Here is a 14,734-nt window from a genome sequence, read left to right as displayed (position 1 = left end):
CGCGAATTGATGTGGGAGGAGCATAAAGTGGACCGTCTCCAACGTCTGAATACACTCTTCCTTCAGGATTGTCCCTGAGTAGGCTACCTTGGAATTGGCATCACACCGGAGCGGCAAAATATGATTAATTTTAAAGGAAGCTGGGGCAACGAAGAGACTTAGGTGATTTTTTTCCCCCCGCAATATCTCTCAGAGATGGTAATCGGATTTTGACTCTTTTGCGACTGACCCAACTGGACTAATTTGAGTTACAATATTTCCAGTGACTGGTGTTTAGACAAAGGTCCCTTTGTGTCGTGTATTCGCCATAAATTAAATGTTTTGATACCCTAAGCTGCCTTGAACTTACGTGATATTTAAAGCGTTTGCTCTAGTGATTTCTGTCTTAACTTTCCTCAAGACGGACCTACTTCTGTTTCACTACCGGACAACCTCTGTGCTGTAGGGTATATCAGAACAGAAACAGAACGCCTTGGAGCTCCGCTGCCTGCCCTTCTCAGCTTACACATGCTTATGTTTCAGGGAAATCTGGATATACCAAAGCACCAAGGATGAATGCATGTGGTTTTCATATCCTAGCTATCTTTTTTTTTTGCCTCATAACTGTTGACATCGGCAAAGGTAAAAAAAAATTAAAAAAATAAACATCCTGTCAAGTTCCTTTTATTATTATTGTTGTTGTTGTTATTATTATTATTATTATTATAATTATTATTATTGTCTAAAACTAGTATTTATTTAAACGTTCGTTTTTTTGTGTGAATGTGCATGAAAAGGCTATAGTTAAATACATTGTTTTAAGGAAAACTGCCCATTTCTTTCCATGTTCCGCTGCTGTGCCCTGAAATAGGTTTGGAATGTACCGCTGGCTGTACCAAGGATAATGGGGTTTGTGAAGAAAATGGCACATGCAGGTATGTAGCTATTTGTGGTTATTGACACACTGAAACACCCATTGTGTTTATGTAGTCCCAAATGATGCTTGAGATGTGTCCCCCTTTACCGTGTGACTGCCTTAGGGAGGGTATCCACAGTGTGCTACCTTCTGTAATAATTCTTTACTGACTTAAAGCACAGCAGATTCAACACCATTACACCTGCCAATTCAAATTTGGACTATAATCAGGAAAGCTATTCAGAGATTATTGCAGGATATCTAATTTTGAACATTTTCCTGGGGCTTCACAACGGCAAAAGCAATTCTAAGTATGTGATTTGCAGATGTAACACGTCAACAACAATGTCACATTTTTAGGTGCCAGCCGGGCTGGGAGGGTGCAACATGCGACCAGTGCATACCTTTCCCAGGATGTGTTCACGGGACATGTGAGAAGCCATGGCAGTGTGTGTGCGAGGAAGGCTGGATAGGAAGCCAATGTGATGAAGGTCAGAAGCCTGAGCCTCATTGAAAATCTTTAGTTTGCCCTGGAGAATTGGTCATGTGACATGGTTTGCATACACTCTCCTTGCTGATGAACCTTTGTGGGCATGTAGGGATAAAAATAAAGCGCTGCTGTCTCTGTTGTTCAATACTCAGTTGGTTCGGGCCCCTTTATCTGGGAGATCTCACAGAAACTAATGAGATTCTGTTTTCACTGTTCTCTCTATTTTCACCTTCTCGCTCTCTCTCTCTCTCTCTCTCTCTCACACACACACACACACACACACACACACACACATACACACAGAAACACACAAGCAAGCACACACACACTGTGTTTATGTATGAGACTGACTTGAAAGACTGAGAGAGAGCGAGAGAGAATGTGCCTGTGTGTTAGATGTGTTAGCGGTGCTAGTAGTACAAGTATAGAAGATGCACCATTGAGCATTCATTTTCCTCACGGAATAAACCAGAACATTTTATACTTTTCTCTCAGACACAAACCCGTGCTCTGCCAAACCCTGCTCTGGAAACTCCACCTGCATCGAGACGGGCGAGGGAGGATACCTTTGTGTTTGTCCCCCGGGGTACACCGGGGAGCGTTGCCACTTGAGGAGGGGAGAGTGCCTCAAGAATGGGTAATGACCATCCACTGTCTCCACATATGTTCTCTGCCACACGGCTTTCCCTTTGTGCTGCAACTCCTCTACAGATCCACACAAACACCCACCTTAAGCCTCCTGCATCCACAGATCACATCACTACCCTGGAAATATACAGCTCTCAGACCAATCTAAACTTGTTTTAATGCAGTGGCCATCTATGGCTCAGAGGTACAACCTCTTAAGGTACAGTATGGCTCTTGGTATGAAGAAGGCTTGATTTCTTGCCCAACAACACACACTTTCTTTCTAAGAAAATGAAGTGAATTATTATGTGATGCTTACCAGAGTATTAATCACTGTGCCTGCTTATCAAGGTTTTCAAGCAAGGTTGAAGCAACTGAATACTGATTACCAACTGATTAGAGTTATCCTTTGACAAAAGGATTAGGCCATGGAAATTGTTCTAGGTTCATTTTAACAACTGGAGAAATGTGTAGAAAAATGAAGCAGTTTAGGACAAAAGGATGTTACAGAAGATGGTCCAAATCTGTGTTTGAATTCAATTACACTCACATTATCTCAGGCTATCCGACGCCAAGTACAGCCAGCCAAGCTGTTTGCTATTCCCTAACGCTCTTTATTTAGCCAGAGTAACCATGTGGTTTGGTTGATGAACAACATCCTAAACGTTATTGGGTGAAATTCTTGATGGTTATACTATGTGATAAATGAACGTCTGGATGTATCAACTGAAACTTCATATGAAATGGGAAATTCTGCTGTTGAACCCTTGAGCAAGGTCTACACAATTGTCCTCTTAACTGGCTCTTGCCATCTAAAAATAGGTCTTTACTTTCATTAATTAGGCAGACACATCATTTAAATGTGGCTTAAACTAAAACTATGATAGCCAGTCTTGTCAGTCTACTCCCAAGGGATGGCACCCGAGACCTTGATGCTGTGACCACCTTGCTGAGCTACAGGAGCAGGGAAAAACTGAATTGAATTGATCCCTCAGGAACAGTAATCTAAAAATGTGTTTTTCTTTGGCAGTTCTGTTTGCCAAAATGGAGGTACCTGTCACAACGCGCAGGGCTTGGCAATTCATGCCACCTGCGTCTGCCCACCCGGCTTCACTGGGGGCTTCTGTGAGACCAAAACCGCCCCATGCCACCCAAACCCCTGTGCCAATGGTGGGGTCTGCAACGGTCAGGGCCCCGCCCACACCTGCAGCTGTCCCCCTGGATACAGCGGCCTCAGCTGCAACAACAGCATCCACGACCACCTCTCCCCCTGCTCCAGCAACCCGTGCCTCAACGGCGGCTCCTGCCTGAATGGCACCGATGCCAGCTTCCGCTGCCTGTGCCTGCCTGGGTACGCCAGCCCACTCTGCACCCCACATAGACCCAAACTCAGACCCAAGTCCAAGCACCCTGAGTCCCACCACAACAACCTGTCCCCGCAGCACTACAGCCTCCCGGCCCACGCCTTCCACAGGCTGCTGCGGCCACCGGAGCGCGAGCTGCTGAAGATCACGCTGAAGGAGACGGTACACGCGCCGGGCGCGGTAGTCACACGCAGCCAGCTGGTCTGCTTCGCCGTGCTGGGCCTACTCACCTGCCTGGTGGTGCTGGGCACCACGGCCATCGTCTTCTTCAGCCGCTGCGAGGCCTGGATGGCCAACGCCAAGTACAGCCAGCTGGTCAGGCAGCAGAGGGAGCACCTGCTGAGGACCAGCGGTGGCTGTGAAGGCGGAGAGGAGCACTCGGTCAACATCATCCTGCCCGAGAAAATCAAGCTGACTAACTACGGGAAGCATTACACATCGATTTGAGCTCAGGATGTGAGCGTGTAGGGCTCGAAGAGAGAGAGAGAGAAAGAGCGTGCGTGTGTGTGTGTGTGTGTGTGTGAATGTGTGTGAAGGGGGTCAGTTGCCAGGACCCAGGTTATTGAGTCACATACGTATTTGGATCAGGAGGAGAAGCACTACCTCTTGATTGCCTGTGGTTATTATCAAATTACCATCATGGAGACCTAAACCCAGTTCAAGAGGCAGGGGTCTCACCAGGCACCATGACACTTGAATGTAATCAGCAAACACTTTGTGCCAAAAGAGGGATGTGCCAATTTATGTTTCAGTACATGACAGTATTTGAACTGTATTTAGCTGTAAAAATACTCTAGTTAGTATATTATTTTTGTCAGAGACATATGGATTTGGCTGTCAGTTCTCATTTGATTTATTTAACAATGTATTTGCCTTTGTACGGTGTTAGTCCTGTATAAGACCTTGGCTTCTGCACAGAAGTTCCATTGACTGTAATTTAGATATGAGAACAAACTAACAGTTTCTTTTAAGTTATGTTATACTCTTCTCCTGTTAATTTTCTACAAGACTGCATAATACAACAACTCTTTGAAAAATACATTTTAAACATATTTTGACAGTGTTGTAGACAGACAGGTCAGTTGGTGTGTGTCAAAGATACAGGCATTTAGCATGCCAATATGCACATTTAAATGTATGACATTAAAAATGAAATAATAACATCATCATATCACACTGGCTGTTTTATACAGTTTGATAACAGGAGGGGCTGGAAAAGATCCAGCCCAGCCCGATCAACTTCAGCGAGCCCCTATCTGCGTTGACCGCCCAACGGAAACATAATGCAAAGCATTGTGGAGCCTGGTTGTTGTACTGTACATGGCGTGATTGGTCCTTTGCCAGTACCTCATTTGGCAGGGACTGGGAGGCTCGAAACATTTCTGGTCAGACGCTTTATGTTACGCAGCTGAACCGGAGCACAATGTCAAGGCCCTGGCACAGGACTGTCCACTAGCACCCAGTTTCACTGCACGTTTAATGTTAGAATATAATCAACTAGGATTACTGCAGTGTGGGAAAATCTGTGGCACCGTTTTTTGTTTAGGCCTCTGGTGAACCCCCGACTCGATATTAATCTTAAGTATTACAATGTTAATATATGGAGACAGGTTAAAAATATGCGCACTGATTTTCCAAATGAAATACCCATGAGATATAACGAAATCACATCATGCAACGAGGTGATGAGTTCACAGAAAGATCTTTGCTGCCACCCTCTGGTCCACATGAGCAGCAATTATTATCCAATTGGAGTACTATTATTGGGGCTGAGGTGGCAATTCATTGAGACGACATTTCGAACAAGCGCTTTTTCTATGTGGTAGTGGAAGACAACGATATCGGAATTTAACATAGGCGCATTAAAACTGGGGAAACAAGGAAAACATGACATTTAATGTGATTTTCATGTTGCCTTAGGCAGAACCTTTTGATTGCATTATTATCCTATCCAATTAGTCTTCATAGCAAGGGATCATATTGTTTCCATCTATTAAATATGCCATATTAGCCGACCACAGCATATTTGATCACAGTGGTAACCTTTTTTGTCTCTCAGATCAGGTCAGGTCAGGTAGCCCAATGAGTACCCTTGTTTGTGCTGTGTAGCTAAGACCATGTAACCTACTACACATATTCTTCCACGTACGCTTGCTATTTATTATTTATTTCATTGCTTCTAGTAAAAGCAAATATATTCGTAGTAAGCCACAGCCAGCCTTTCCTTCTCAACCACTCATGTGAAGACAAATGATTAATTGATTTTATTTCCCTTTTTGCTTTAAAATACGTGGAAATCTTAAATGTAGGCCTAATATCAAATGAGACAGACATTCAAATGTATCGTGCATGCCGGGCCTTACAGATACAAAATGGCTCAATTATTTAGCCATTTGTTTCTTTTGCCAGTTTAGTTTCCTTGTCTCTCGTTTACATCAGTTTGAACATGCAATCACAAGTACAACCGGATGGTGGCAACCGCGTACCAAAAACTTGAACGTAGTCTGTGTCCTCCCGTGACCTGAAATGACGCGGTCAGAGCTTGTGATGGCGCTCATAGGGAAATGCATTTGAATAGAGGCAAGGAAAACTGCCACAATATTAGGGTTAAAATGAAGACAGTGAAAACACCGCGGTTTAGCTGCTTAGCTGAATTTCGGAAAGATGGACCTGTCCCTTTTTAACACAGTTACACACGAATGCGTGATCTCTCACACATCTTCGAAGCCAGGTAGGCCCGTTCCGTCATTTGGGCAGCACGTTTTGTCACAAAGCTGGGGATTTAGCTGTTGCACGACTGACTGGCTTTGACACTCTATGATTTAATTGTTGCCAGAGAAAGCGGATACTGTAGTCACACATTGGAAGGTTTTGTTTTGTGTCGATGAAGGGGTTGAAAATTTCAAATCAAATCAGGGTAAAGTCGACTACGTCCTTAAACAGCCTTACAGCCAGACCATATATCAGACACAGACACAATAGTTTAGTACACTAAACTTGTATTTATAAGTAGTTTATATGTACTATTTTGTTCTTCATTTTGAAAATGGTGTGGCTTAGCAGCCAGGCCCTAAAGGCCCACCACAGGCCTTGCCATATATGATGACATTATTTCAGAAGATAAATAGAGAGTGGTGTTACACTGTTAACCCTAGTGTCATCTTCGGGTTGGCATTTGGATATGTAGGGTCAGCAACTTATTATTAATAACAAATAATTAATAATTGTGGATTCTTATTAACAGATAGTATACAAAAGCCTGGACTGCATTCTTTTTCGCTAGGTAAATAAACTGGCAGTTGAGTGTAGATTACAATTTAATTGTCTGGTCCCATGGTGTGTCTGTCAATCAAAATGATATTCTCTATTCACTGACCCTACTGAGGATGTGGTGAGGTTTTGGAGGGCGGAGCTCAGACTGAAGAGTACAATCGATACAACCATAGAAGAAGACCAGCAGCCAAGCAAATCAACGCCAGAACTGTAGGTTTTATTTTGAGTGAAGTAAGCGTATTTAATGCAGCGGGACAAAGGGAAAAATCTTACTGGAGCATGAAAGTGAAGTGGGAGAAAGGCTTGACTTTATGAATACATGTGTTACACAAAATAGAAAGGTTGGCAATTCAGTACCAGTGGCGAAAACACAGATCACATGATGCAAAAGTTCGTTTATTGACACATCTTTTAATGACGGCCAGAGCGCTTAAACGATGTGTTTATGAGTTACATTATTTAAAGGTGAAAGGTAAACGGCGAGAGAATCGCCAGGTGTACCTTTTCATCATGAGTGTATGTTGTCAGTGCTTGTAATACAATGGTGCTAGCCGCAAGTTAACTCCACGTTAATGTTTTGTATATGAGCAGACCGGGCTAATTCTATCAAACTCGTGCTTGCCTCACGGGTGCAATTGATTGATTCACGTCAATATGAATGGATGACATGACTAACAAGTGGTGGAAAGTGAATATGAAAGTATTTGTTCGGTGAATTAGCGTGTTCTCTCCAAACAATCGCGGGTGATGTCTCCTGTGAGAATGGGATATTCTCTCTCGTGGTCATGTGAGCGTCCTAATAAGTGTTTAAAGAGGGTTTGAAAAGGAGTTCATGTCTTCAGACCTCTTCTGTATGTTTGTTCATAATCCACAAGAAGAGGCTCGTGAGACGGTCTGCAGGCTATTCATGATTAAAAAAGAAATTGAGGTTTTAAAAAGACTGTAGTGTGCTATAAAACCGGAAACGTGGCAGTCATGAAAGGCTGTGGTTAGCAGGCCAATCACAGTCTTTGCAAGCTGCGTGGGGCTGGCTTGGCTTTGTCGGATAAGCCTAATTTATGCTCAGAGGCGCAAGCGCAGGCGCAAGAGGCCCTTGCAAGCCCCTTGCGCGTCTTTGCGCGTCTTTTCACGTCTTGCGTGCGTCGGCGATTTTTCTAGACTTGCGGCAAAATTTACACAACATTTACGTAAACCTCGCAGCCTGCCAGGCAGTGATTGGTCTGCTGGTCGGTTGACTACATCCTGTCTGGATGTCTATAACCCATCGTAATGAACCGAAACCACTTGTAATGAACCAAGGTTTGTTTGAATAGTTTACTTTGATGAATATGCTATTCGCTAGCGCGGTCTCTATGGAATTTCCCCTTTACGTTAGCATTAAGCTTACATAGTTTCTATCACACTTTAAACGTGCAATGCTATGTGAAACGAATGTTACGAGATGAGATTACTAAAATATTTTCTGCATGTCTGGTCAGTTTCACAGTGCTACCCAAGTAAAGGTTTGAAAATAACTTCAAGCTTCAGACTTTCTGTTAGGGAAACTGTTTTCTGTCTGCCGAGCAAATGACAGGCTCATTAACAAAAACATTAACGTGAATTCAACTTTACTCCACCTATTGTTCTGGACGTGAATTGCTTTGCAACACGGGCAACCGGATTAGCGTATTTATTGGACAAAGGAAAAAAACTTACCGGAGCATGAAAGTGTAGTGGGCGAAAGGCTTGATGTTATGAATACATGTGTTACACAAAATACAAAGGTTGGCAATTCAGTACCAGTGGCGAAAAAGACAGATCACATGATGCAAAAGTTCGTTTTTGACACGTCTTCAATGACGGCCGCAGCACTTTAAAATGATGTGTTTATGAGTTACATTATTCAAAGAAGAGAGGTTAACAGCGAGAGAATCGCCAGGTGTAGCTTTTGTATATGAGCAGACCGGGCTCATTCTATCAAACTCGTGGGTGCAGTCGATTGATTCACGTCAATATGAACTCAATGAATGATATCACCATGACTCACAAGTGGTGGAGAATGAATATGAAAGCATTTGTTCTGTGAATAAGCACATTCTCTCCAAACAATCGCGGGTGAGAATGGGATATTCTCTCCATAAATCTGCGGTCATTTGAGCGTCCTTATAAGTGTTTAAAGAGGGTTTGTAAAGGAGTTCATGTTTTCGGACCTTTTCTGTTATGTTTGTTCATAATCCACAAGAAAAGGCTTGTGAGACGGTCTGCAGGCTATTCATGATTAAAAAAAATTCTGGGTCTAAAAAAGACTCTAGTATGCTATAAAACCGGAAACGTGAGACTCTGTGAAAGGCTGTGGTTAGCCGGCCAATCACAGTCTTTGCGAGCTGCGTGAGGCCGTAGTGTCTTTGTCGCATAGTCAGACATTTTGGGCGACGCACTTAAGCACGTAAGGGGGGGTATTTTACTGCGCAAGGGGGGGTTGTGTATCTTCCGTGCTTACGCGTTGCGTCTAAAACAGAGCATATATCACCCTTTAGGGAGCATGAATTGCTATGAGTACATTTACACAACAATGTGACGCCGTTAAAAGAAGCATGCTGGCCCCTATAGTCAGACATTTTGGGGGACGCACTTAGGCACGTAACGGGGGTTATGTAACTGCGCAAGGGGCTCTTGTGTATCTTACGTGCTTACGTTCTGCGTTAAAAACCGACCATAATTTCCACTAAAGAGCCCCTTGTGCAGTTACGTAACTTCTCTTGCGTGCTTAAGTGCATCCCCCAAAATTGTAACTCTCCGACAAAGCCACACCGGGCTCACGCACCCCGCAAGAATGTGATTGGTCTGCTAACCACATCCTTTCAGGAGTCTCACATTTGCTGTCTCATAGCATAGTATCGCCATTTTTAAAAGCCAAGGCACGACCCAGAATATTTTTTAATCATGAATAGCTTGCAGACCGTCTCACAAGCCTCTTCTTGTTGACTATGAACAAACATAACAGAAGAGGTCCGAAGATATAAGCTCCTTTACAAACCCTTTTTATAAGGATGCTCAAATGACCGCAAATTCATGGAGAGAATACTATCCAATTCTCACAGGAGACAGCGATCGGAGCATATTTGTCAAACGCGACAAAAAAAAGTGCTCTGATATATTCCCATTCCATTCTGAATATTCTGTTTAGATCAAAGGTTTGGTTCGATATACCATACCACCATATTTCAGATGATAGTTATGTCGTATTACACTGTGTTGACATAAAAAAAAACGTTGACTGTGATTGTTTGGAGAGAACATGCTAATTCACTGAACAAATACTTTCATATTCATTTTCCACCACAGTTAGTCATGTCATCCATTCATATTGATGTGAATCAATCAATTGCACCTGTAAGGCAAGCGTGACTTTGATAGAATGGGGCCCGGCCAGATTATATACCAAAGCTAACATAAACGTGAAGTGGAGTTAACTTGCGGCCAACACCATTGTATAACAAACACTGACAACATTCACTCATGATGAGAAGGTACACCTGGCGATTCTCTTACCTTTTATCTTTCATCTTTGAATAATGCAACATATAAACACGTTGTTTTAAAGCGCTTGGGCCGTCTTTAAAAGATGTTTCAATAAACAAACTTCTGCATCATGTGATCTGTCTTTTTCGCCACTGGTACTGAATTGCCAACCTTTGTATTTTCGTGTAACACATGTATTCATTACATCAATACAGTGGCGATTTTAGCCTGAAATTTATGGTGGGGCAATTTTGTATGACGTCATGTCACCGTTACAAAAATAGAGGTAGCTGATTATTATAAGCAGTAGGCATATAGACCAGTAAGAAATGCTATGGACTGCATTTTGAGTGCCAGCAGGGAGCCGAAATCCTATTTCAAATGCATTTCACATACTTCAACGGGACACAAAGATGTTGCCTATAATATTTAAGTAAAATGATTGCAACAAAGTAAAAAGATTAGACAGACACATAGCTTAAATAACTTGCATAATTTATTAAGCTTGTGGCACACGTGGGGGATACAATATGATGCAAAAGGCACAACTGAAACCAACAACAGCAACAAAACATGCTGCTACATTAACAAAACTTTGTTCTTGCAGGTTGCATTGATACATCCATCAGCTCCAAAAAAATTTCAGCCTGGTGTCGCCCTCGCACATTGCCTCAAAATTCGCACTTCCCACAGAGCTTTATGCACGATATCAGCCTCCCCAGTACATAACGATTCTCCTCCGTCTGTTTGTTGTGCTTTAAAATGTTCCGCTGATATCTAGCTGTGCCATGATGTTGACCTGCCCCGACAGTCCCCATTTCAGGGCGCAACTGATTATGGGGTTTACAGCTTTCGTGTTTTTCTGTTCTTTCTGCCAGATTCTTCAGGTCTTTGAATCCATCCGTTGTCTGAACTGAGTCTGCATTAGTACCAATTCCAAAAAGAAGGCATGGGAAACACAGTGCTCGTTTTGACGTGCTAGCAGTTAGCCATGTCCCAAACGTTTGATTTCTAATTTTTCTTCCAGCGGCAATGTACTAAAGTGCACCCTCAACACATAATCTACGTTATTCATTGTATGAATTAAAAAAACACTTCCAAAATAGTTGAAATCTAGCGATAGCTAACTAGCAGTACCGTCACTGGCATTGATCTGACTGTATGTCACGGGGTACAGGTCTCGCGGTTTTCTCATTATTCCAGTCTAGTTGCCAGGCAGATTTCGTGGCGCACATCTGAAAGTGCCCCACCGCTCAATGTTAACTTTGGCCTGTGTGGTTCATGCTAATTGGTGTTTCCATGGTAACGGTGGGGCAGCTTGGGCCGTTGCCCCACCGGAAAGGGAGGGACAACGGAGAGCAACATTTCTCAGAATAAGCACACACAGAAAAAAACACGAATCAAAACAAGTCCAAAACAAGACTTTAATGCTTGTGAGTCAAGTTTATTCACACACATATTCACGCTACTTTGCATTTAAAAAAAAATATTTATATACATTTTGTATGAATGTATTGAGTTTTCTGCACAACAGCGTCATCTGGATCTGGTAGGGCAGTGCCCCACCTGGCCCTTATGTAGAAACTCCACTGCATCAATATTAGCCTTTCGCCCATTACACTTTCATACTCCGGTAAGTTTTTTTCCTTTGACCTGCTGCAATAAATACGCTTACTTTCCTTAAAATAAAACCTACTGTTCTGGCGTTGAATTGTTTGCAACACGCACAACCCTTGGGGAACCTTAGGGAACCATAAACCAAAACGAGTCCCTCGAAGCAACTGCGAAAGTGAAAGTGAAAGTGAAAGAAAAGTGAAAGTGAAAGTCCTCTCTATGGCAGAGGTGGTGTAGACACACACACTCTGAAATTAACCTCTGCATTTAGCCCATCCAGGGAAGTGACACACACACAGTGAAGTGAAGTAACACTAACCCAGAGCAGTGGGCTGCCATTGGCGGCGCCCGGGGAGCAGTGATGGGGGTTAGGTGCCTTGCTCAAGGGCACTTCAGCCGTGGATGTGGGCATGGGAGAGCAGTGGTCCCCCGCCCACATTTTTCCTACTGGTCGGGGATCGAACCGGCCACCCTCCGGTTTCCGGCCTGAAACCCTAACCAGTAGGCCACGGCTGCCCCTGTAGGCCACGGCTGCCCCACGGCTGCGCTGCCAGCTGCAGCTGTAGTTGCAAGAGTATATATGACGCTTTAGCACACAACCAGATTGTTTCCGCTATCGACAAACCAATCGAATCCGTTTCAGATTATTGTTAAAAATCAGATCAAACGCATTTTAATTTGATTTCTTACGGACTTAATGGAAAGGCTACAAAGTCACACTGTGTACTCAAACATAAATCATTGTAGCCTGGGGCAGACCCATCACCCCAACGCATCAGATATCGTTATGTAAATGTTCAGAATAGACGCCCCGTACCGAGGTACATTCTTTAGGGCCACTCCACACAATCGTCTGTCTTCAAGCCATTCACTTCCAGCCCAGGATCGCTTTAGGAGTTATGGCGGCGTCGAGAGAAAAAGAGAGAGAGAAAGAGAGGCAGAGAGAGAGATAGGCAGAGAGAGAAAGAGAGAGAGAGAAAGAGAGAGAGAGAAAGAGAGGGGCTATTAAGCTTCAAAACGCTCACATTGTCAAACACTGTTTCAACAAATCTGTCATGGTCTGGAGTTCCCACAGAGTCATAAAAATAAAGCAAGAGCTGCACATTTTGGGCCAATCAGATCTCTCTCTCTCTCTCTCTCTCTCTCCTGCTTGAGGCCTAGGTGACCTCTCCCCTTCCATATAGAAAGCTATAGAAAGTACTCTTCCCCTGGCGATGGAGAGAGGGGGGATTCAAAGCATTCCTTCCATATTTCTGTGTTCCAAAGCGTAGAAATGGATGGATATGCTGAAGGCTCCAGGAAGGTACCCCAGGTCATGAATACAGGAGGGCCATAAATACAGGCTTACCTGATGAGATCCACATGGATGCTGTGGACAGGGTTGTGCAAAGCCCCTACAAGCCGTCAAGCGTCAACCATCAACATGTCAGATTTCTCCAGCGAGAACCTGACCTTTAATCCCGTGTCTTTATAGGAAAGTACAGGAAATAGTGTTTTTTTTGTGTGCAATATGGCATTACTTTAAAAGAAATGTAAACTACACACCCTCTCAAGAGGTTAAAAGTTTCACCTGTAACAACACTCTGTTCCTGGAAAACGTTGTTATTAAATGGAGCTTCAGTTGTTGACTTTCTTTGCTAATTTGCGCCATGCTGGATAGATTTTTTCTCTTCACCACTCTTGATGGTGCTATAAAATTTAATCGACAAAACTACAAAGGTAAGCACTGTGGATCTTTGGAATTGTTGAGCATAAATATTCAGGCTCGGTGCACGTATTTATTCCACAAACAAAGGCTGTGTGAACGAGAACAAGAGGTAATGCAACTTTAACACGACATGACACATCTATGGGCCACGAAGCCTAACCACAACCTTAAATTACAACAGGCTTAAGCTGATCACTTCTTTTGGGGGTCAAATAAAGCTGTTTGTTAATAGTGGCCATATGCACAATATCTGTCTTGCTGTCACTGTTTAAACACTAGGGGTCTTAACCAGTGAAACATAATGTTGGTGTGAATAATCCAAGTCTTTTTTTATGAAGCTTGTCATATCTCATGCAGATGGCCTTTCCCCTGGATTGTCCCGTCACATAGAATATTGCATCGCTCTTACGGAGACAGTGATCAAAGCCTGGGTGGTAGTGCCTTTGATAAAAAAAATAAAATAAACAACTGTTGATTCTTTAAAAGCACTTGTACATTATGTTCTCCCCCCCCCCCCCCACCCCTAGAAAACAAGCCTTTTATCTTGTTGAAAATTAGTAGGAATTAGGGCCAGGAGCTCTGCACAACAAAACTCAATGTGCCCTTTGTTCCCTGCAAGAGCCTTGCCATGTCTGGCGTACATAAAAAAGCATGCAATTCTTGCAAGTATCCAAAGACCTCGGTAAGCCTAAGTAAATGCAGTTTTATTATCTGGAAATAAAAGCAGATAATAATCTGTTCTATTCGTGTTGATTAGACTCTGCTGTTTATTTTTAAACCCGTTGCAGAAGCGTGTATCACAAATAAGGCTAGTGAAGTAATTTCACTGAAGCAAATGTGATGAGAGTGACTGATCTTTTAAAAATGAGGATATTTCACTCTAATATTCTTTCATACTGTTTAATGTTGCAAGGTCTTACTAATGTTATTGTTCTCTTATGGAAAATGTCAGTCAAAGTTATTGAATTGAAATTGAATTAAACTGACATCTAACCAACTACACTTACAGATCTGCCTTAAAATGATTAAATAAACACTGAAACTCGAAACCTAATGACATATTCCATGCAAAGGGTTTACCACCCAATCGTAGTCAAGGTTGATTCATGAGTGAAAACACAGATGTAACACTCAGTGAATCATACACAGCACAGCTCAATGCCCATTGCCCTCATACATTTAATAGTGGTCATTCCATCCATCTCTCTTCATTAGTGTCTGGAATCACACAATTAGCATTCCCTCAGTGGGCTAAATGGGAG

The 14,734-nt window shown here is 42.9% G+C and overlaps 1 protein-coding gene across 1 annotated transcript; it reads left to right on the top strand.

The window, feature by feature from the left end:
* Positions 1-551: 551 nt before the first annotated feature.
* Positions 552-3,823, top strand: dlk1 (delta like non-canonical Notch ligand 1; the record flags this gene model as incomplete). Its single annotated transcript, XM_080849924.1, has 5 exons — positions 552-621; positions 851-914; positions 1,256-1,386; positions 1,881-2,022; positions 3,043-3,823. The coding sequence occupies 5 exons, from the start codon at positions 552-554 to the stop codon at positions 3,821-3,823; spliced, it is 1,188 nt and encodes a 395-aa protein (XP_080706050.1).
* Positions 3,824-14,734: the final 10,911 nt, after the last annotated feature.

This window comes from Sprattus sprattus (assembly GCF_963457725.1).
Source record: "Sprattus sprattus genome assembly, chromosome: 13".
In the NCBI taxonomy this organism is placed as follows: Eukaryota; Metazoa; Chordata; class Actinopteri; order Clupeiformes; family Clupeidae; genus Sprattus; species Sprattus sprattus.
This window is presented reverse-complemented; position numbering and strand designations above follow the sequence as displayed.